This window comes from Mustelus asterias, chromosome 25, assembly GCF_964213995.1.
Source record: "Mustelus asterias chromosome 25, sMusAst1.hap1.1, whole genome shotgun sequence".
Lineage (NCBI taxonomy): Eukaryota > Metazoa > Chordata > Chondrichthyes > Carcharhiniformes > Triakidae > Mustelus > Mustelus asterias.
In genome coordinates this window covers 20,783,259-20,805,948 of record NC_135825.1, presented here as the reverse complement: position 1 = coordinate 20,805,948, position 22,690 = coordinate 20,783,259, and the positions used below count along the sequence as shown (strand labels likewise).

Sequence of the window (22,690 nt, the reverse complement as noted above, 5' to 3'; positions counted from 1 at the left end):
ATTACACACTACCAGATCTCCTCAACTACCAGTATTAACTGCCACTTATGATACAGAGAATGGGGGTGGTTGGGAACATAGGCGTTTCTGTACAAGACCTGTAATACATGGGACAGAAATTTATACTAGAAAATTCTAAAGTATGCACAAAACATTTTTACAATATAGATTTTAATGAATTCTTAAACCAACCACAGTGACGTGCCACTCTCTATTTGGGCACGTGTATGAAGTTCAAGCACTAGAAGGTCAAATCTATCACAACTGGTTTCTGAAAATGTTTCACTTTGCAAAGGAACCATAGAACATCTTTAGCCATGCAAGTAATATATGTGTTCATCACAGCTCACGTGGAATTCACACATCCAAAAGATTTATGATTTACAGACAGCACGATCGTACAATGGTTAGTGCTGCTGCTTCACAGCGCCAGGGACCCAGGTTCGATTCCCAACTTGGATGACCATCTGTGTGGAGTTTGCACATTGTCCCCCCCCGTCTGCATGGGGTTCCTCCGGGTGCTCCAGTTTCTTCCCACAGTTCAAAGATGTGCGGATTAGGTGGATTGGCCATGCTAAATTCCCCCTTAGTGTCAGGGGGACTAGCTAGGGTAAATGCATGGGGTTATGGGGATAGGACCTGGGTGGGATTGTGGTCGGTGCAGACTTGATGGATCGAATGGCCTCTTTCTGCACTATAGGATTCTATGCTTCTGTGTATGTTGATCACACAAGAATCCCATGGACTGTATCCATCAACCAGATGTAGCTCAATGCACAAATAATGAATGGGATTCTCTGACCTTCACCCCACCACTGCTGCCAACAAGAATGTGGTGCTCAGCCAAAACTCCACTCCCTGCAGCAGAACCGGAGAATCCCAGCCACGGGTGAGATTGAAGGTTTCCAGCAAAAACATAAATTTGGAGCAAGGAGAAAGGAAATAGATTTGAAGTGAAAAGGCTTTCCTTGGCTAGCAAGGATAGCGGGATCTGGATGTGCAGTTTTATAGGGGATAAAGTTAGCTAAATAAATAGATAAGACATAGGAAGAGAGGTGTATAATACAAAAACAAGGAGGTAACAAATGAAGGCTGGGAAGCAGAATTCCAGCAACAGAGATACCGCTAAATAGATCATGAGGGGTAACAAGTAGTTTTAGCAGATTTATTAAATGGACAAGATAATCAGAGTGGGGTATAAATTAATGTTTTAATTCTAAAGAGTACAGCACCCAATAGGGAGTTTGCCACAATGTTCAGCCAGGAATTATCAAAGCCAAGTTATATTGAAGCCTACATTTGAGGCACCTCACTATCACCCAGACTCTCATACAAGAATAGTCACTGAGATGCTGTCCTGCAAGACTGTACATCCACATGGAAATGAACTCCAGCACAAGTCACTGACATTGACAGAAAATGGGCCAAGGGAAATTCAAGTGAGGGCAAGGAAGGAAGAAAATAAAATTCTTACTTACGTTCACAAACAGCCCGTAATGGTGACCAAGTTACATTTGTCCTGCAGGTAATATATATTGAGCCTCCTTCCTGCAACACGTAACCTGGGTGACATTTGTAAATAACTGGAGAACCCACCGGAAAGGTGGTCCGAGAAATAGATTTTTCAGTTGGTGAGCCATTTTTCAACGCTGGAGGCTTGCCACACTGACCTATGACAACTAAAAAAAAAACCAAACTTAGTTTCAATTAGTCTCCCTTTCAGTACATTCAAGTCACATTTAAAAGATAACCTCCTAAAATGTAAAGTAGCTCAGGTCTTAATATTACGCTAGAATTTTGGAGTCTTCTAAACCTACACTTGGACTTTCTCATTGCCTAATCCATTGGGCTGTAGAGAGAAAGCAAAAAAAGTGGTAGGGAAAAGGAAGCACTGAGTAGTCTTGGGCAGATGTGGGCTTTGGAACATAATGCATCAAATAATATCAACACTTCACAGAACCTGATCCAGAGTAGCCGCAGACTGGAAGGAAGGAATCCATGACAAAAGTAGAGCTTATTGCAGTGATCAGTAATAGCTCTAGTCTTCCTGATGTTCAGCTGGAGGAAAGTTTCACTCATCCACAATTTTATAATCACACATTTTGACAGCAGAGGTAATCGGAGGTTGAGAAAAATGGAGGCGGACAGCAGTTTTTCCTCAGCACTTCATTCCAACTAGAATAGAGTGTCAATTGTATTTCATTTCCTTTCTCAAAGAATTCTCTTTGAAGTAACAGAAAAAAATGCAAGAGCACGAATTTTAGCAGTCTCACGTGCCATTCTTTGAGTGTGATGGGGCCTTTGCCCAGACTTCATTCTGGATCAAGAGTGCAACTCACAATCCAACACATACTGCAGTACTGGGGGAATTCTGTTACATCATTGGTGGTTCTTCACTTATCCAGCTAATTCCCCAATGCTTACACTTTAAAATATTTAATTGGTGGTGCACAAATGTGTTATTTTCACGACATTCAACAGCATTCCTTCCAACCATTTTAAAACGACCATTACATTGATACATGACAGTGTCCCGTTAACGGGAAAGAGATTGAAAGCCTGCTCCTATCTGTCCATTTCCAGGCACTTCAGGGCAATCATATTGAACAACTGCCAAAAGAGCAATGCATTAGTTTCTATCAAGCATTAGATAGGTCTCCATGCTAAAAAGAAAACTGGGCTTCTGAAAAAGAGGAAGTGGGGACTGAAAAAAGTCCAATTTGGTGCCACTTTGTCAAAAGGTAATCAACCAATTTAAGAACCACTTGGGCAGCACAGTAGTTAGCACTACTGCCTCACAGCGCCAGGGACCCGGGTTCAATTCTGGCTTGGGTTAGTGTGGAGTCTGCAAGTTCTCCTCGCGTTTGCGTGGGCTTCCTCCAGGTGCTCCGGTTTCTTCCCACAGTCTGAAAGACATGCTGGTTAGGGGCATTGGCCGTGCTACATTCTCCCTCAGTGTACCCGAACAGGTGCCAGAGTGTGGCAACTAGGGGATTTTCACAGTAACTTCATTGCAGTGTTAGTGTAAGCCTACTTGTGACAGTAACATTAAAAGCTATCTCTAATCATTTTCAGTTATTCATTTGCTTTAATATATCATGCTTCCTGTTGTCACACCTTGTGCATGTATTGCATCATGCACCTATTCACAAATTATTTTGCAATTGGATGAAGCGGTCTTTAATAAAACAATAAAATCAGAAAATGTCCTGAGCACCCATGCTCACGCAAGTTACCAAACAATTCAAAAAGTAACTCCCCAAAAAGATGAACTGCTACATGCTAAGAGATGTTAATCAACCAAATCACTAAAAATTGAATCAATATTTGAGCCATAATTTATTTTATAATGAATAATTTAGAACATCCAAGAAATGGTTACTCACGTGGTTCACAGGTAGGTGGTGATGGCACAAATGTGTTATTTTCTTTACACTCAATAATACTTTTTCCAACCATTTTGAATTTGGTATCACATTTATACGTGATAGTGTCTTGATAATTGTATACAGGTTGAAAGCGTGACACCATATGCGCATTTTTGGGTAGTTCAGGGCGAACACATCGAACAACTGTCAGAAGAACAGTGCATTAGTTCCTATTAAATATTAAACAACTGCAAGTATAAATTCTTCCAGTCTAAAGTAGGGATAAACAAGCTCTGTGTTACAGCAGCTATATTTGGTTAAGTAGCTAGCTTAATCCAGTTTCTCGAAGATTAACTCATCGGAATCTCAGCTAGTACAAATGGAGGGGTCTCAGGGGAACCTTGCAAATGGAGTGTGGCAATTTGGGGAAGGTGGTATTCCATTCTTTTTCAAACCTTTTCAAGTTCTTACTTCGGTACAAAAGAACAAACTGATTCATGGATAACTGGTAAGTTATTCCCCCATTAATAATAAGTAGTTTGCAAAGTTAATGTATGGCAGAGGAGCTTGGCCAAGTGGAATGTGCCTCCTGCAGCATGAGGGAAATCATGGATGCAACAAGTGCCCTGCAAAAATATTGCACAATGTATCACCGATCACAGGAGCTGGAGTTCCAGGTTTCTCACTTCAAACAGTGATTGGTGTCAGTGTGATATATCTGTGATAAAACTACTGTGGGTAAAACTAATGGGGATGCAGTCACACTGCAGGATAGGAACATGCAGGCAGAGAGAATGGGTAACCACCAGGCAGGCGAAGAGAACACAGCAGATAGCGCAGGAGCCCAGTTCATCATGTTTGGTAACCAGTTTTCCATTTCGGACACCAGTGAAGGCGATGATTCCTCAATGGATTGTGTCAAGAGCCAAGTCCGTGGCATGACACACAGCTCAGCTTCATAGGAGGGAGAAAGAGGAATGGAAGAGAAATAGTGAAAGCAGATTTGTTATTAAGGGGAACAGACAAGTGTTTCCTTGGCTGTAGTTGTGAAGCCAGAATAGTACCTTGAACCCACTGGTGCCAGGATCAAGGATGTCACAGATTGGCTCTGATATTCTTCTGGGGGAGTTTGAATACAGTAAGAAGTCTCACAACACCAGGTTAAAGTCCAACAGGTTTATTTGGTAGCAAATACCATAAGCTTTCGGAGCGCTGCTCCTTCGTCAGATGGAGTGGAAATGTGCTCTCAAACAGTGCACAGAGACACAGAAATCAAGTTACAGAATACTAATTAGAATGCGAATCCCTACAGCCAGCCAGGTCTTAAAGGTACAGACAATGTGGGTTTGAATAGGCAGAGGTTATGGTCAATATTGGTACCAATGACATGGGTAGGAAGGGAATGAGGTCCCAAAGCAGATTTCAAGGGTTAAATGGTTAAAAGCAGAACTTCAAAAGCATGTAGTCTCCAGATTACTCCCAGTGCCAAATGCTAGTGAGCATAGGAATAAAGAATTCAGTGATCACATGGCTGGAGAATTGGTGCAAGAGGGAGGGCATCAACACTTGTTCAAGGGCAGGTTGTATCTGTACAAATGGATAGGCTGCACCTTAGCAGGAGTAGGGCTGACATCCTCACAGGGAGATTTGCTCATGCTGTTGGGAGGGAATGGGAACCTGAGGGGGAGCTCAGGTTGGAAGGAATACTGATATGAACAAGTAGAAAAGCAGTAAGCAAAATTAGAAGACAGTCAAAGTAAAGGCAAGCATCAAATAAGATCAGAGAACTGCATAACATTAAAAAGATAAAGTTAGGGGCACTCGATCAGAATGCACTAAGCATTTGCAACAAGGTAGATAATTCATTTGAAAGCACAATGGGCTTGATTTAATTGCTATTAGGGACTCATTTACAGGGTGACTCGAGACTAGGACCTGAATATTCAAGGGTAATCATTTAGGAAGATAAAAAGGAGGAGTTGGGGGTAGCATTGTTAATAAGGGACGAGATTAGCATATCAGTGAGAAGAGACCTTAAATCAAAGGGTCAAGATGTAGAATCAGTTTGGCTTGAGTTGAGAAACAGCAAAGAGCAGCAAATATTGGTGGTGGTTGTCTATAGACCAAATTGTAATGGACACTATAAAAATCAGAAGAGCTGCATGCAACATGTGTAACACAATGATTGGCAGCCTTCAATTTACGAAATTAACTGGCACTAATGCTACTGAAGATTAATTCCTGAGTGTACACGAGATGGGGTTGAGGAGGAGTATGTTGAAGAACTAACAATGGATCTGACTTTTTAAGATTTAACATTATGAAATGGTAAAGGGCTAATATTGCTATAAAAGGGAACCTTCAGGAAAGTGACCATAATATGATTGAATTATCACTTCTAAACCTAATGTAAAATTATTTCAGAAACTAGAGTCTTAAATCTGGACAAAGGAAGCAATGAACAGAAAGAAACAGTATGAGGCTCAAGTTGTCTAGGGTGAATCAAGAGAAGCAAGTGGATAAAGAGGTGGGAATATGATTTGAGAGGAAGATGCAACGTGGTTTCAAACGACTATATAGACAGGCTTAAGTGAATGGGCAAGTAGGCTTCAAAAGACAGGCTTGTGCAGGCAAGACTATGACAGATGTTAATAAGTGGAAAGTTACCCAACTGTGTAGAATGTATTCAGGAAGACAGAATATTTCTAAATGGAGAGGAGTTGGAAGCATTAATATCCAAAATAACCTGGGCATCCATGTTCATGAGTCACTAACAGCTGGCAGGCAGGTGCAGCCAGTAATTGGGAAGGCAAATGGTACATTGGCTTTCATTGCGAGGGGATTGAGTACAGGAGTAAAGATGTCTTGGTGAGACTGCACAGAGAGTATTCTGCATAGCAGACATTTGACCATTGCCCATGTGCAGCCTTGCCAGATTCTCCTGATTGACGCCTATGTGCTTTGCTTCCTACCAGTATTCAAAGGTCAGAAGTTGGGATGTTCACTAAGGACATATAAATACTGTGGCGACAAGAGCAAAATCAGAGGCTAGGAATACTGCAATGAGTAACTCAACTCCTGACTCCCTAAAGCCTATCCACAATACGCAAGATGCATATCAGGCGAGTGATGGGATATTCTCCCCTTGCCTAAATGAGTGCAACTCTAACAACACACAAGCTCAACACCATCCAGGACAAAGTAGCCCACTTGATCGGGACACCTTCCACGAACATTCACTCCCTCCGAAACAGTGGCAAGATGGTCTGCAGAAACTCACCAAGGCTCCTTAAGCAGTACCGTCCAAACTTACGACCAATTTTGAGCATCTCTACCAAATCACCTCCTAGCCACCTTTTCTTCAAGAGGAACAGCCCTAACCACTCCAATTTATCCAGAGGAGGTTTCAATTCCATTCTTGAAAACCTCTGTTGCACTCTCTCCAATGCATTCACATCCTTCAGCAGAATGCCCCTGTTAACGATGCCTAGGTTACTAGGTTTTATTAACTGTTCTCTCCATCAGTCCCGCCACCTCTACAATGTATTGTATGTATGCACATATACAGCCGGGGCTCTCTGTTCTTCCATCCTCTTGAATTTTATCACTTACTTTATGTTGGAGCTCCATGCTCTTGCTACCAAAATGCATTGCCTCACACCTCTCTGCATTGAACTTCAGCTGCCATTGTTCTACCCACGTCACCAAATTGCCTATATCCTTTTGAACTGTGCTCCTCAGTTTACAATAGTCTCTAAACTTGATAGTAACAAAATTAGCCTCTCATAGAAAACAATGAGCTGAATGGAATTAATTAATAAAATGCCAGTTTGAAGGACTCTGCATCGCCAGCTCCAAATCCATGTTGTAATGGAGCGCGAAGAGGGCTTTTGGGGAAGGCTGGATAGATGACCAATTACAATCACTGACAACAACATCTGTATATTCACAGAAAACCCACTTCATTTGTAATACCCCAAAAGGTTACACCAACAGTTGTTAATGCCATTGGCCCATAAACCTGCTATGTGTTCAAAATTCTTCATTTCTGCCGATGACAATTGAAACTAATTCTGATCTATAATTCTTTACCTTGACATCTTGGTGGATGCTCCTTCCACTCTTGAGTTGCTGTACAGGTGATGGTGTCTTCACCGATCAGGGAATGGCCTGCAATGCATGAATATTTTGCTACACTTCCAAATGTCCAGAACTCTCCAGGTGGTGGTGAAACTGTCCCATTGGCAACATGTGGAGGATCGGGACATGTGACAACTAGAGAAAAATTAAATTGAGTCAGACTGTCAAATCACATACTTCAGTGGCAAAGCACACTACCTCACCAACACACAAATAGGTATTTTCACTTCTTTTCCACTAGCCTATAACTGAATGGCGAACCAATCTTATGTAGATTGCTTATGGCAGTGGGGTGGCAGCAGGGAGAATGAAGGAATTCTAGTTGTGTTAAGTTGCTATTGCTTGAGATCATTGGATGTGAGCCATCCACATTCTGCTAAAATATAGAAGATTAAAACAAATCTCTGAACTAAGCTTTTTTCAAAGCAAATTAGAATATCAAAACCAACAGCCAACATGGACTGATGCACAACAGCAACTGAACTTTATAAACATGACCCCTTCATCAGTTCTCATGCTGAACAACCTACTGTCCTTTCAGCATTCTCTTCAAATTGAGAGTTGATACATTTAGTCATCAAATTACCACACAGTTGTGAAGTTTGTACATTTTGACATGGGAATAGCAGTCTTGGTCACAATTGGATGCAAAAGAATTATCAACCCATCAGAAGTTTACCAAGGACCCCACAGCAATAATGAAGTAGATAGTTTTGCAGGTCTGGCCATTTATTATCTTTCCCTGCATCCCTCACTGGAATTTGTAGAGGTTAACTGCATTACTGCTTCGCAAAGATGGTGTGATACACAATTGCACACAACCTGAAGTCATTAAAATGGTATATGACTTAATCCAGGTGATATGTTTCCCACATCAAAATGCAATGTTTTGGTTTATGTAGCTTCTAAATTCAGGAAGTGACATTCAATAATTGCCTAAACGAATTACTGCTAATTAACATTTCATTAAACAATACTTCTAATATTTGAAGAATGTTTTTGCTTCTTGCTCTACTCCAGCCAATGATCACCGTGGAAGATTGCTTCCTACTGATCCCGTCTTCAAGAGTCCATATGATAGCAGAGACTCAATAACAGCTGAAGGTAGTTGCTTGATTGATTGAAAAGCTGCTCCTTCAGTTTATGAAATGTCAACATCAAAATATTAGTTACACTAGAAATTTGACACCCCAATTTAGGGGATTTCAAAATGAGGAACTTAAAATAACTAAAATGTGAACCAAACACTCCAGATATGTTAATTCAATCATTGCTTTTCTTTTTAAAATGGTACCCATTCTATGCAAATTTGAATTCCAAACTTACTTTCACATGTTGGAACCTGGCCATCCCAACCAGCAGCTGTACATGTCCGATAGGACCTACCAACTACGCTGTACCTGGGGAAAAAAAAACTTGTATTGTTAGTAGGAAGTCCTAGCTCGGCCTTATGGCTCAAGCTCATTGCCCAATACTGGTCAAATGAAGCACTCTGGGAATGTTTTAAGTGCTTAAAAGAACACACATCAATATTGTTGGTTTTCAGAAATAAATCAGATTTGACAAATTTATTGGAGTAGGGAACCAGCAGATGGAGCACATTTATACTTCCTGAACACAAATGCTTCCTTCAAAATAACTCACGGCATTGGGAGTGATATATTAGCATGGACAGATAATTCGCTGACTAAACATTCAGATTAAAATAGGTCATTTTCAGGTTTCCAAACTGCAACTAATGCATGCCACTGGGGATCAATGATGGGCCTCAACTATTTACAATTTGTATTAATGATCTGGATGAAGGGATTAAGCACATTATAGCTCAACTTGCTGACCAAACGTAGCTAGTTAAAACACATGAGAATGACAAAAATATTTGCAAAGGAATTGGGATCGGTCAAGTAATTGGAAAAAAATATTTGGCAGATGGAGTATAAATGTGGGAAAATGCAAGGTTGCCCACTGTTGTGGGAAGGATAGAAAAGCTGAATATTTAAGTGGGCAGAGACAGAATGCTGTCATGAATGGCATCAGGGTGTCCTTGTCCATCACAAAGAGAGCCTACAGATGCAGCAAACAATAGGAACCCAATGAAATGTTGGACTTTATTGCAAGGGCATGGAGCACAAAAGTAGGGAGGTCTTGCTACAACTGTGCCAAGGCATAGTTGTAGTATGCCATACTTCAGGTGAAGTATGGCATACAGTTTTGTGCCAGAATTCTACCACCTCGCCCGCCACGGAATCGGAGTGGGCGAGGAGTGGACAGTGGAAATGACCGTTGACCACGGGCAGGAATTTCTGGTCTCCCTCGAGCAAGACTGTAAAATCCCGCCCTTAGTATCTATACTGAAGGAAAGATATACTGGCATTGGAAGCAGTTCAGAGAAGATTCATCCCAGGAACAGTCTAGTGAAGGAGTTGGAGGAGAAAACATTGAGCCTATACGAATTGGAATTGAGAAAAATAAGACGTGATCATATTAAAAGATTTGGAAGAGGCTTGACGGACAGAAGCTGGGAGGAGGATCTTTCCCTTGTAATGAAATCTAGAACTAGGGGGCAGAGTTTCAAATTCAAGACAGAATTTCTTCTGAGCATCAAATCAATAGAATTCTCTGCCCCAGAGATCAGTGACAACTGAGTTATGGAATACATTCAAAGCCGAGTTAGACTGATACATTGTCCAGGAGTCAAGACTAAGTGCCAAGCAGGAAAGTGGCGTTAAGACCACAGTCAGATCAGGGTGAATGACCTACTCCTCATGATCACATGCTGGATTTTGGCACCTTATCAAGGGGAGAATATTCATGCAGCCTGACTCATTTGAACCGTTGCTTTGATCCCCCAGATAATGCATTCCTTTTAACAGGTTACCAAAGGACCCAACAGAGGAGGTATGAACACTCAATCCAGATGTTATTGGGCAAGATATACATAAGCATTAAATTTCCACAATTTAAAATAATTCAACAACCAAGCTACAGATCAGGAAACCCACATTCAGAGGCAACACAGGAAACCACCACCAGAAATAAACTGAGCAAGTTTCCTTAAGGTGCAACAAAATACCATGACAGACTTCAGTTTAAAATTTAAACAATATAATTTTTACTGCACAACAAGCAATCTCATTTAGTATTTGATAAACTGGACACTTACCCTTTATCACAATAAAAGATAGCTTTCATTCCGAAAGTGGTACCTGATGCATTATAATATCCATTTGAAAGTTCACCTGGATTACCACAGTTTCTTGCTGAGAAAAGGTAGTAAAGATATTAAAGTACACCACACTCTCCAGCTGGGTTTTGAACACCATTCACAGATTAATGTTAGGAAAAATAAGAGATCCCTCCAATCCTACTATGCATTATATGCAAGTCCTTGTGGCAGTGTTAATTAAAAATGATATGCAATCGTGACTTCAGTTTTAATGCAAACTCAAGGCAATCTCATAATGGAGGCATTTACCAGTCAACCCAACTTAGTAGAATGACTCAGCTTTATTGTATCAGCGCTCAGATCCATTAAGGCCATAGCAAATATGGACAGATTAGTAAATAAATGTGGTGCAGAGATTCAGCGGTTTTCTTATGATCAAGACAGAAAGTAATTTGTATAGCCTCTCATCACTTTACATGGAAGACACTTTGGGTGATGGTGCACTATTAAGTATTTGGATGTACGGTCGCTTATTGAACTAAATATGGCAGCCATTCTGTCCACCAAAAGCTCCCACAGATAGCAATGATATGACTGACTGGTTAATCCATTTTTAATGCTGCTGTGACCAGGACACTGAGCAAAACACTTTCCAAGTGAAAACAAATTATCTGAAGTATTTAACATGTCTGGCAGCCAAAATCTATGTCCAGTTTCAATTGTTGGCAGGATTTTTGTTCGATTACCCATTGGTAAATATGTTTTTCAACTAACAGCTCCCAATACTCTGGTGTTATTGGTACCCAAGGTAGAACACAGGTGATTCCCCATTACTAATCAATATCCAAATGATTCTTGCTCAGATTTTCACTGTTTGTTGGGTGAGAATAATCAAAGCCTATATTTCAGGCACTCACCATCACCCAGACTCTAAGAAGAATGGTCACTTTGGATGCGATACTGAAAGGTTGCTTGCCCCAGCACAAGTCATTTCCTTGGAGAGAAAATCGATTGAGGGAAGAAAAAAATAAAGGCAGTGGAAGAGGGGAAAGACAATTATTCATCACTTACGTTCACAAACAGCCCGTAATGGTGACCAGGTTGAATTTTCCCTGCAGGTAATACGTCTTGAACCTCCTTCCTGAAATTTGTAACCGGGGTAACACTTGTAGGCAACTTTAATACCCACAGAAAAGTTGTGCAAAGAAATAAATTCATCAGATAGAAAGCCATTTTCCAATCGTGGAGGTTGATCACAGACCCCTTTTTTAAAAAAAAAATCAGGTTCAGAATTGAGGAATAAGTATATCAAGATCACATCTGAAATATAATCATATTCAATCTAAAATACCTCAGTCTTTCTTCTCACTTAATGCTGGAATTTTTGGGGTCTCTTAAAACCTTTAATTTCTCACCATTTTCAAATCCACTGATTTTTTTTTGTTTTAACCATCTTTGTTTCCTAAAGTGTCAAAGTTGTGATTCTTAACATCAAAAAATGCAACTACTTATAATATAAACAGCTTTAACAAAATGTCCCAAGGTGCTTCACAGGAGCATTATAAAACAAAATCCAACAGAGAGGCATCTTCAATGGAGGAAGATGAGCTACAGGAAAGGGGAGGTGTGGCAAAGGTATTCCCGAGCTTGAGATCCAAGCAACTGAAGGCATAGCCATCAATTACAACCAGGGATGGACACAAGGCCAGAAGCAGAGGGGCGCAGATATCCTCAGGGGTTATTTGGCTGGAGGCGATTATAGAGAATTCTGGGCAGGATTTGAAAACAAGATTGAGAATTTTAAAGTCAAGACATTGCTTGAACAGTGATTAACATGGATCCTGGAGCATAGGTGAAATGAGGGAATGTGAAAAGTTTAAGGTAAAATATGACAAAGTACACGTGAATGAGGATGGTTAATCAAAGTATTTAAACAAATTTTAAAATTCAATATATTTCAGTTTAATAATTGGATTGTGTTACTATCGTTAGCAACTTTTAATACTGGAGATAAGGGGAGACAAAGGGGTCATTTTGACCTGATACACAGTTAAATAAAATTACCCCCAAGACTTATCCACTTATTTAATGCACTGTTCCCACTATCTTCTGGGCAGGCAGCAAGGACACCCATTTGAAACTGACTGATCTTTTTAATTAAAAACATACAAATTGAGATCTGAAGTGGTTAGCAGAATTTGACTCAATTTTTAAGTTGCTACCAGAACATAAAGTCAGTGTGGCTTTTCTGCCAGTTGCACAGTGGGAAATGGATTCGGGGACAGATGTGGTCCAAACACAGTTCAATACAAACCTTCTGGAGGCGAGCTGAAATGCAAGTTAAAGTTTGTGAACAGATAGAATTTTTGAGAAGTTTAAATATGACAAATAGTCAGATGGCAGCGGTGGCGGGCGGGTGGGCGGGGGGGGGGGGGGGGGGGGACACGACTACCGATTCCATGAGCATGGAATTCCAGTTTCATTTTTGAGATTTTTAGAAATACAAAAATGCATTCACAAAAAGAAAACTTAAGCACACAAGATTAAAGTTACACAGTTAAAACAGTTTTTCAAATCAGCACCCCCCCCAAAACCTGTCAGAACATGAAAGGAAACACCTTCTTGGCAATTATTTCTTGTAGATTTCAAACTCCAAATCCAGTATTAGCCAAAGTAAAACTGTTGTCACTTTAGTAAAGGTGTGGCACACAATTTCTCAAACTCTTCCACTTCACTGTGAAAATCCAAGAAAATTCAGAGACAAGACTGCTTTCTGACAATGACTTTACTGGCTTCTGAATGGCTCTTTCAGATTTTGCACCTTCTCAGCACAGAGCTGTCCCCACATTGTCAACAACTCAACATCTCTCCTTACATATCCTTTGTCCATTTCATCTTCAATTTCATTGCCCTTACCACCTCTGAACCCAATTTTTGCAAAATATAAAAATCTTTCATGTATTCTTATCAACTTTCCTTTTGGATCAAATTAAATTGAATAACCTTCCCTTGTTTACATTTGAAACCATTTCAAAAATCCCTTACTCCCCTTTCAAATTTACAGCTGAAAAACCAAGTCCCAATCAATTTCCTAATACGATTTTACTTTTAAAACTAACCTATGTACTTACAAATCCACGTCACCATGGCCTTATTACAAATGTATGCATTTAACACCTTCACCCCTTTTTATCTCAAATGCTCCCAGAGAAGTTGCCTCCATTAACGTTTGCCTAGCTTATTTAAATAATTGTCATACATGGCCTTCTTTAAAGATTATCCTCCAACACAACATTCTCCAAAATCCTCACAGTAAACCATGCAAATGTATACAGTGGCACAGTGCCAGTGACTTGGGTTCCTGCCTGTGCAGAGTTTGCATGTTCTCCCCATGTCTGCGTGGGTTTCCTTCAGGTGCTCTGGTTTCCTCCCACAGTCCAAAGATATGTAGGTTCGATGGATCGGCCATGCTAAATGCATGGGTTATGGAGATGGCACAACAGCAGCAGGGGGGGGGGGGGGGGGGGGGGAGATGATAAGGCAGGCAAGGGACTGGGAGTGTTCAGATAAGAAGCTCTTTTGAAGAGTGGGTGCAGACTGGATTGGTCTCCTTCTGCATTATAGGGACTCTATTGGTTCCATAAATAGTCTAGGAGATGTCAAGTGGAGTTCTCTCAGCATACATCTGAACACTGACTCCATAAACAAAGGAAAGTCGGATTTAGTTTTAATACTGCATATGATTAAGCCAGACTGGTAACGAGAAACAGAAAATTCTAGAAATGCTCAGCATCTGTGGAGAGAAACAAAGTTAATGTTTCGGATCATTAATCTCAACTTTTCACCAGGTGTTCAAGGAAAGCAACCGTCTTAAGCAACTCAAGTGTATTGATATTCCAAGCTCAGCATCAGTGAAAAACGATTTTAACATTGTTCGAAACTAAACCTGGGGAGGCAAGGGCCCAGTGGTATTATCAATAGACTATTAATCCAGAAACTCAGATGTTCTGGGGACCCGGGTTTGAATCCTGCCACAGCAGATGGTGGAATTTGAATTCAATTTTTAAAAATTTGGAATTAAGAATCTACTGATGACCACAAAACCATTGTCAATTGTCAGAAAAACCCATATGGTTCACTAATGTCCTTTCGGGAAGGAAATCTACCAGCTTTAAATGGTCTGGCCCACATGTGACTCCAGAGCCACAGTAATGTGGTTGACTGGGGCAACTAGGGATGGGCAATAAATGTTGGCCAGTGACATCCATAACCCACAAATGAATACAAAAATTGGAATTGGTATTAAAGTAGCAACATGAGTGTATCATACTCCACTTGGTCAGGGAACTCAGACTCAAGGGGCACGATGTTACTGGCGGTTCACATCCCACCACCTCTGCAAGCAAGGACGGAGACTTTGGCACTCAGCCAAATTTCCATTTGCTGCAGCGGGACCAGAAAGTCAGATGGCAGAACTGCTCTCTCCCAATGGCATTAACACCAAACCCTACACTGAGTACAGAGGGCAGAGCTGCTCTGTCCCATTGACATTAACACCAGACCCTACACTGGGTACAGAGGGCAGAGCTGCTCTGTCCCATTGACATTAACACCAGACCCTACACTGGGTACAGAGGGCAGAGCTGCTCTGTCCCAACCAGTAAATCTGCTCCATCACTGATCTGAAAATATCGCTGAGAAGCAGCAATGAAAAGCAATGAATTACCCGTGACCCGGGCCACCCAGATGGCCAATAGAGCGAGGATCAGTCTCTCCGACATTCCCCAATTCTCTTGATCTCTAATCTTCCAGGAAACTTTCCCTCGGCCGGGACCGGGAATTTGAAGAAAGCTCCTGGATTTTTTTCGCTTGGGAGATGCAGTAAATGCGGTTTTGCTTCCTTTTCCACGAGTTATCCTGGGCTTGTTAATGTATAATTGATGTGGTCGCAGGCTTGGCGCAATGTGCGTGCTCTCGGACAGGTAGCCCTATTTAATCCCGCCCATCCCACTTGAATGCGTAAGTAGTGACGGAAACATATCCCTCCAATAGAATCAACCCATCCAAATTGCTGGCTTTGCTCCAGGAATATATTATAAACCAGATTGAATCGCAATACAGTAAACCATAACTGAGGCTAAAAATTAAAGCAGAATATAATTCACACCAAGTTCACATAGGGCAGAGTTCCGTTTGAATTTCAGGGAATTCATGGAGAAGTTTCAATGGCAATGGAGGCAAAACACAAAAAGTGACTCCATCAGTCCCATCCAATGCCATCCATTCATTGGGAATGACAATTAATCGTTTAATGAATTACCTCTTCATTCTAGTTCAGAACATTGGAAGAATTCTACAACTAAGGATTCAAAATAAATGGCAGTAGAGGGGACATGAGGATTAACTTTTTTACCCAAAGGGTGTTGGGTATCTGCCCGAGTTGGTGGTGGAGGCAGAGACTCTAAGCTCTTCTAAAAAGTACCAGGATCTGCACCTTAGCTATGTTATAATTGTAACACTACATTCTGCACCCTCTCCCTTCTCTTTGTCTGGTATGCTTTGTCTGTATAGTGCACAAGAAACAATATTTTTCATTGTGTACTAATACATGTGACAATAATAAATCAAATCGAAAACCTTAAGTACTGTAAACTACAGGGCTATGGGCCGAGTGCAGGAAGGTGAGATTAGAAAGGGCACCTGGGTGTCCTCGGGTTGGTATGGACCAAATGGCCTCAAATTGTGCTGTAACGTTTCTATGGGGCAGAAGCTTCCCAAACTTTGCTAAGTGTCATTTTCGGCATGATAACCTGAGTGAATTTTGCCGGTGTTGTCAGCGAAATCTAGACTGGAATTGTTAAAGCACTTGAAAAAAAATTCCCAGGAGAAACACCGTACTCATGGCTCTATGCGTCTGCTTCACCCGCACTAGGGTCATCTGAACAAGTCATTTAAATGGCTCCGCAGCACTTGTTCACAGTCTCACCAAGATGCTGCTCGGAAGCCAGCACCAAGGTTCACTGAGGGAGCCCTGACACGGTTGCTGAATGCTGTGGAGGAGAGGCCAACCCTCTACCTGCAGGCAGCCAAGAGACTCTCCAGTAAGGTCACAAACTTCGCCTGGAAGGCAGTGGCCACACTGCTGAATGCCAGCAGAGGTCAGGGATGCCGTGCTGGAAAAAGATGAATGACCTCTCCCTTCTTCTTATCTTCTCTCACCCCTTTCCCACTCACACACTCCTCACTCACTCATTCACACACACATTCCTCACACACACACACACTCCTCACTCACTCACATGCTCCTCACACACAAACACTCCCACACGCTCTCCTCACTCCCTCACATAATCCTCACACACACTCCTCACTGACTCACTCACATACTCCTCACTGACTCACTTATACACACACTCCTCACTCACACACACTCCTCACACATTCACATGCTCCTCACACACTCACACACTCCTTACTCCCTCACATAATCCTCACTGACTCATTTATACACACACTCCTCGCTTACACTCCTCATACTCACTCACACACTCATCACACATTCATCACTCACGCACACACTCCTTACTCATACAATCCTCACACTCACTTCTCACTCGCACAGACTCCTCACACACTCACACACACTCTCCTCACTCACTCGCATAATCCTCATACACTCACTCACACACTCTTCACTATACCACTTGGACCCCACTTGCTCCCACCTCTTTCTGCTCCACCATTGGACCTCCCAAAGACGTCCCCATCTCCCCTGAGACTTCCCCATCATTCAACCCTGCTCATGTGCTGTGCCCACACACACCAGGCATCATTGCCATCTGATCTGGCTTGCGGCCTGTTTACAACCTCCCTATCTGTTTCCATGCAATACAAGCTGGCTCACAACTGACACAAGATTGCATAGATGGGTGGTCGAACTCCAGATCCTCACACCATTCGAGGAGAAAGCATTGGAGCTTTCAGGGAGTGGGTCTGTGCGGAGAGAAAGGTGAGTAGGAGACAGAGAAGTGTACTTGTGCCCTCTGCACTTTCATCCATCTCCACAAACACGCATGAGCTCTGTCTCTCCCAGATCTTTGTCCTTGCCATGCACTAATGCCATGTCTCTTCCCTGGCAGGAAAGTCATATGAGCAACCTGGCCCGTCCACCAACAGGGATCCTGCTCCAAGTCACACCACCTGTTTGGATGAGCTGATGGTGGAGGGAAGATTGCAAACTGGATTCTCACCATCGAGATTTGCGTTTTCGGCATCTCACGAGATTTAAAGTTTAAAATTTATTTATTAGTCACAAGTAAGGCTTACGTTAACACTGCAATGAAGTTACTGTGAAATTCCCCTAGTTGCCACAGTCCGGCGCCTGTTTGGGTCAACGCACCTAACCAGCACGTCTTTCAGACTGTGGGAGGAAACCGGAGCACCCAGAGGAAACCCATGCAGACACGGGGAGAACATGCAAACTCCACACAGACAGTGACACAAGCGGGAATCAAACCCGGGGTCCCTGGCACTGTGAGGCAGCAATGCTAATCATTGTGCTACCGTGTCGCCCCATTTAGCAGCCATTATGGGAATTACATGGCTATCACGGTTGCTAAATTGCAGCCTGGGATTCCAATCAGAATCCAGCACTTACACAGAAAAGAGAATCTACTGAAATGCAGTACTAATGAAGAACTGCATCACTGGTGGTGCCTGACCACATAAAATAATTAACCAGATACAAATTTCTTTAGGGCATTTTTGACAGCCATGATAACGTGATTTATTTAAGGGTAAATTTGTTCTCCCTTTCTACTATTATTTGAAGCACAGCTCAGCACACTTCATGTACCGCCATGCTTCCTGTATGGCATGGAAAGCAGTGATATAGTGGTATCGTCACTGGATTAGTAATCAGGGATGCAGGGTAATGCTCTAGGGACCCGGATTTGAAGCCCACCACGGCAGATTGTGAAATTTGAATTCAATAAATATCTGGAATTATAAATCTCATGATGCCCATGAAATCATTGTCGATTGTTGTAAAAAGGGTCTTTGTTTACTAATGTCCTCACCTGGTCCGGCCTATATGTGACTGCAGACCACACTGCAATGTGATTTACTTTGAAATGGCCCAGCTTACTTTCTGAAGTAAGGGGGCCAAAACTGCCCACAACATTCCAGGTGCGATCTAACCAAGCTCCTATACAATTAAAGCAAGACCTCACTACCCCTGTACTCAAATACTTTTGCGATAAAGGCTAACATTCAGCCTTCCGAATAAGTTATTAAAGCCATAAAAAAGCAAACCAAGCACAAGGATTTGTTTCCAGAGGATTAGAATTGGGAGGTGGAGGAAATATGTTACACTTGCAGCAAAGGTTGGCAGGACCAAATGGGATACTGTTTACAGTTCTGGTTGTTCTATTATGGAATGGTTGTAGAAGCAGTGGATAGGATGCAAAAAAAACAGCAATCAGAAATGTGACGAATCCTAGCAGGAAAGGATCATCAGTTGGGGGTTCTTTGATCTTTAAAAGGGAAAGCTAAGGAATGTCCTAATAGAAGTTAAAATTATTACAGGGATTTGATCAAGTGCCTCCCTATCTGTGTAATCTCTTCCAGCCTTTGAACCTTCCAAGGTATGTCCATAGAATCAAAGAATCATCGAATCCTTACAGTGCAGAAGGAGGCCATTTGTCCATCGAGCCTGCACCAACAACAAACCCACCCAGGCCCTATCCCCGTAACCCCATGAATTCAGCCTGCTAATTCCCCTGACACTAAGGGTCAATTTAGCATGGCCAATCAACCTAACTTGCACATCTTTGGGGTGTGGGACAAAACCGGAGCACTCAGAGGAAACCCACGCAGACACGAGGAGAACATGCAAACTCCACACAGACAGTCACCCAAGACTGGAATTGAACCGGGGTCCCTGGCTCTGTGAGGCAGCAGTGCTAACCACTGTGCCACCATGCCACCCCATTCGACTCACTGGCCTCTTTTAATCACTCCACCATTGGGGGGTCATGCTTTCAGTTGCCTGAGCCCCAAGCTCTGAAAGTTTCTCTCTGCACTGCTCGCCTCGCTACCTTTAATACACTCCATACAGTCTACTTGCTTGACCAAGTCTTTGGTCATCAGATCAAATATCTTCATATGTAGCATGGTGTCATACTTTTTATAATGCTACTGCAATATGCCTTGGTATATTTTATTACATTAATGATCTTGTAGTGTAGGCTGTTTTTGAGTGGACACAGATAGGGTATTTCCAATTGTTGGGCAGAGCAAAACTTAAGACTGTCAATATAAAATAGTCACCAATAAATCAAAGAGGGAATTCAGAAGAAACTACTTTATCATTATAACAGTGTGAATGTGGAATATACTTATATCATTCATACACAGCTGACTACAAAATCTGGGCCTTATATAACAGTGCACACCATACACTGACAGGAACTCTCCCTCTCCCCATTAAATTATGTTTTTTTTCCCATTTCCCTCCTTTCCCAGCTTGTATTTCTCTCTCTCTCCCTCTCCTTTGTTGGAGTTTTTCCTCCCTCCCTTCCCAGTTTATATTAATCTCTCTCAAATACACCACAGGAGGTTTCAGGTCATTGTTGTTGACTCCAATACTGTCAGGCTCACAACCAGTAGTGTTTCAGAATAGCATGGGAAGGCGCCATCACAGCTCAGTCAATGGGCTTTGGTTGCAAGCCCCAAAAGCCAGAGTAATGGTCGTGCGCATGTTTCTCCCGAGTCACCAGCTTAGGAAACCAATCGCCCATTTCAATTGATTCAAAATATGAGCATTTGGGAACCCTAGCAAATGTGGATGCAATAATTGTCTGTCAACACTGATTTACTGTTGATCACATCTGGGGAATCAGAATCATTCTCCACATTTAAATGGGCAGTGATTAGATGAACAAAGATTGAACATATTTAACATGAGCATATCCTTTTCATTGACTAAACAAGTTTGTATAATTTTACAAGAGTAAGGCTAAAATATATCCATTTAGCAACCCTGCTATCAATATCCTGGGAGTTACCATGGACCAGAAATTAAACTTGGCCTGCCACATAAATACTGTGGTTGCAAGACCAGGTCAAAGACTGGAAATTCTGCAGCAAGTAATAGACATCCTGACTCTCCAAGGCCTGTCCGCCATCTACACGACACAAGTCAGCAGTGTGATGGAATATTTTCCGTTCGGCAGGATGAGTGTAGCTCCAACAATACTCAAGAAGCTCAATGCCACCCAAGACAAACAGCCCACTTAATCATGTCCTTTTCACCAACTCACGCATTCACTGTCTCCACCACCAATGCTAAGTGACTGCCATGCAAATCATATACAAGATACACTGCAGCAACTTAACAACGTTCCTTCGAAAGCATCTTCCAAACCCATGCCTTCAAACACCTACAAGGTCCAGGCAGCAGATGCATGGGAATACCACCAACTGCAAGTACCCCTCCAAGAGGGCAGTTCTTTACCATAAGTATGTACATCATACAACTGTTCAAATTATTTCGTATGAGACCTGACACAATCAGAGAGGGAACCCTCAACCTGAGGGAAGGCAAGGGGGTAATCATGTAGAGGTCAGCACCCCCAATTCACAGTGCTCATTATTCCATCGACATCAACATTCATCAGGCAAAAGTCAACATTGTAAATGCAACCTCATTTCAATTTACCATTAAATGTGAGTTTTAGTGGCAATGCTATTTTAAGCCATACACAGAATCCCTGAAAGACACAACAGTGTTCATTATAAGTAGCTTATAACAATCTTTTGAATTGTTTGTCTGGTTAAGGTGTAAAATTCCAAGAATTGCCCAACTGCTAGTACAGTAACCCATGAACCAGCATATCTTTTTACCTGACCTTCATATAATAATGAGAAAGTCAGATCGGTTGTGACAAACCTATTGCATAAGTTCAGCATTATTGTTCATGAATTCCAGGAAGTAGCTCATATGACTCAAGTTACCTAACAGATTCTTCTTAAGGGAACAATGCTGTATTTATTGCAAACATAGTGTGTAAGGCTAGGAATACTGCAGTGAGCAATTATGCAGAAGATTTACACTCATCTCGGAAAATGATTGAAAATTGGCACATAAAAGAGCACGGAATTAATAATTAATTGCACCTATTACCAAGGAACCTTCCTATAGATAAATCCAAAACTAAAGAATACTAAAAACAAATAATTTATGCTCCACCATTACCAGTGTATATAATTCTCGTTACAAATTCAATCTCATGTCTCAAATATTGTTAACCTTTCCCTCTATATTTTTTTCCCTGCTTTCATTCCCTCTGAAATCATCAGGCCGACACATCCACTGTGGGTGAGATCATTCTGAGTTGGTTTTGAAATGGGCATGAGACGTGCCAACAGAACACTCCCTGATTTCCATCAGAACCTTCTTATGGCAACATGAGTAAGGTTCAGGAACTAATGGGTGATGCATATCATACAAATGCTTCCTGTCTGTGTCCTCCCTACATTTTTTGTTTTTACTTCAGATTTCCAGCATCGACAGTACTTTGCTTTTATATTCAGATTCTTTTTGTACAATTCACTCCTTGTCGCATTTTTGTCACAATTCTATCTCTATGAGCAGGTTTTCCAGCCGTGCTCGCCCCAAGACCGGAAAATCCCATCTGAGGTCAACGGACCTCTGCGTAATCCGGTCCCTGCCCGCTACAATTCCGTGGCACGCAGGATGGGAATATAACACACTCTGGGCTAGATTTTATGGTCTTGATTATCCTGAAACCATAAAATCCTGCCCGAGGTCAACAGGCCTTTCCATGCTCCTTGCCCGCTCCAATTCCTGTGGCAGGCGGGGCAGTAAAATTCTGGCCTATGTCTCTCAAACTACTTCTTGATTTCTAGTATAACTCTCAGTCTTTGTGTGAGACATAGAGGTAAAGTCACCATAGTCCCAGATGACCATAGGCTGCTCTCCATTTTGAAGGGG

General features: G+C 41.9%; 1 protein-coding gene across 1 annotated transcript in view; it reads right to left on the bottom strand.

Annotated features, from left to right (window-relative positions):
- Positions 1-15,650, bottom strand: part of LOC144511734 (sushi, von Willebrand factor type A, EGF and pentraxin domain-containing protein 1-like) — a 398,606-nt gene extending 382,956 nt beyond the window's left edge. The window contains exons 1-7 of the mRNA XM_078241958.1: positions 15,401-15,650; positions 11,746-11,937; positions 10,672-10,768; positions 8,835-8,908; positions 7,461-7,643; positions 3,387-3,572; positions 1,479-1,679 (exon numbers count right to left, since the gene is read on the bottom strand). Coding sequence (XP_078098084.1) covers positions 1,479-1,679; positions 3,387-3,572; positions 7,461-7,643; positions 8,835-8,908; positions 10,672-10,768; positions 11,746-11,937; positions 15,401-15,455 — 988 coding nt within the window. The 5' untranslated portion in view covers positions 15,456-15,650. The remainder of the gene's footprint in view (positions 1-1,478; positions 1,680-3,386; positions 3,573-7,460; positions 7,644-8,834; positions 8,909-10,671; positions 10,769-11,745; positions 11,938-15,400) is intronic.
- Positions 15,651-22,690: the final 7,040 nt, after the last annotated feature.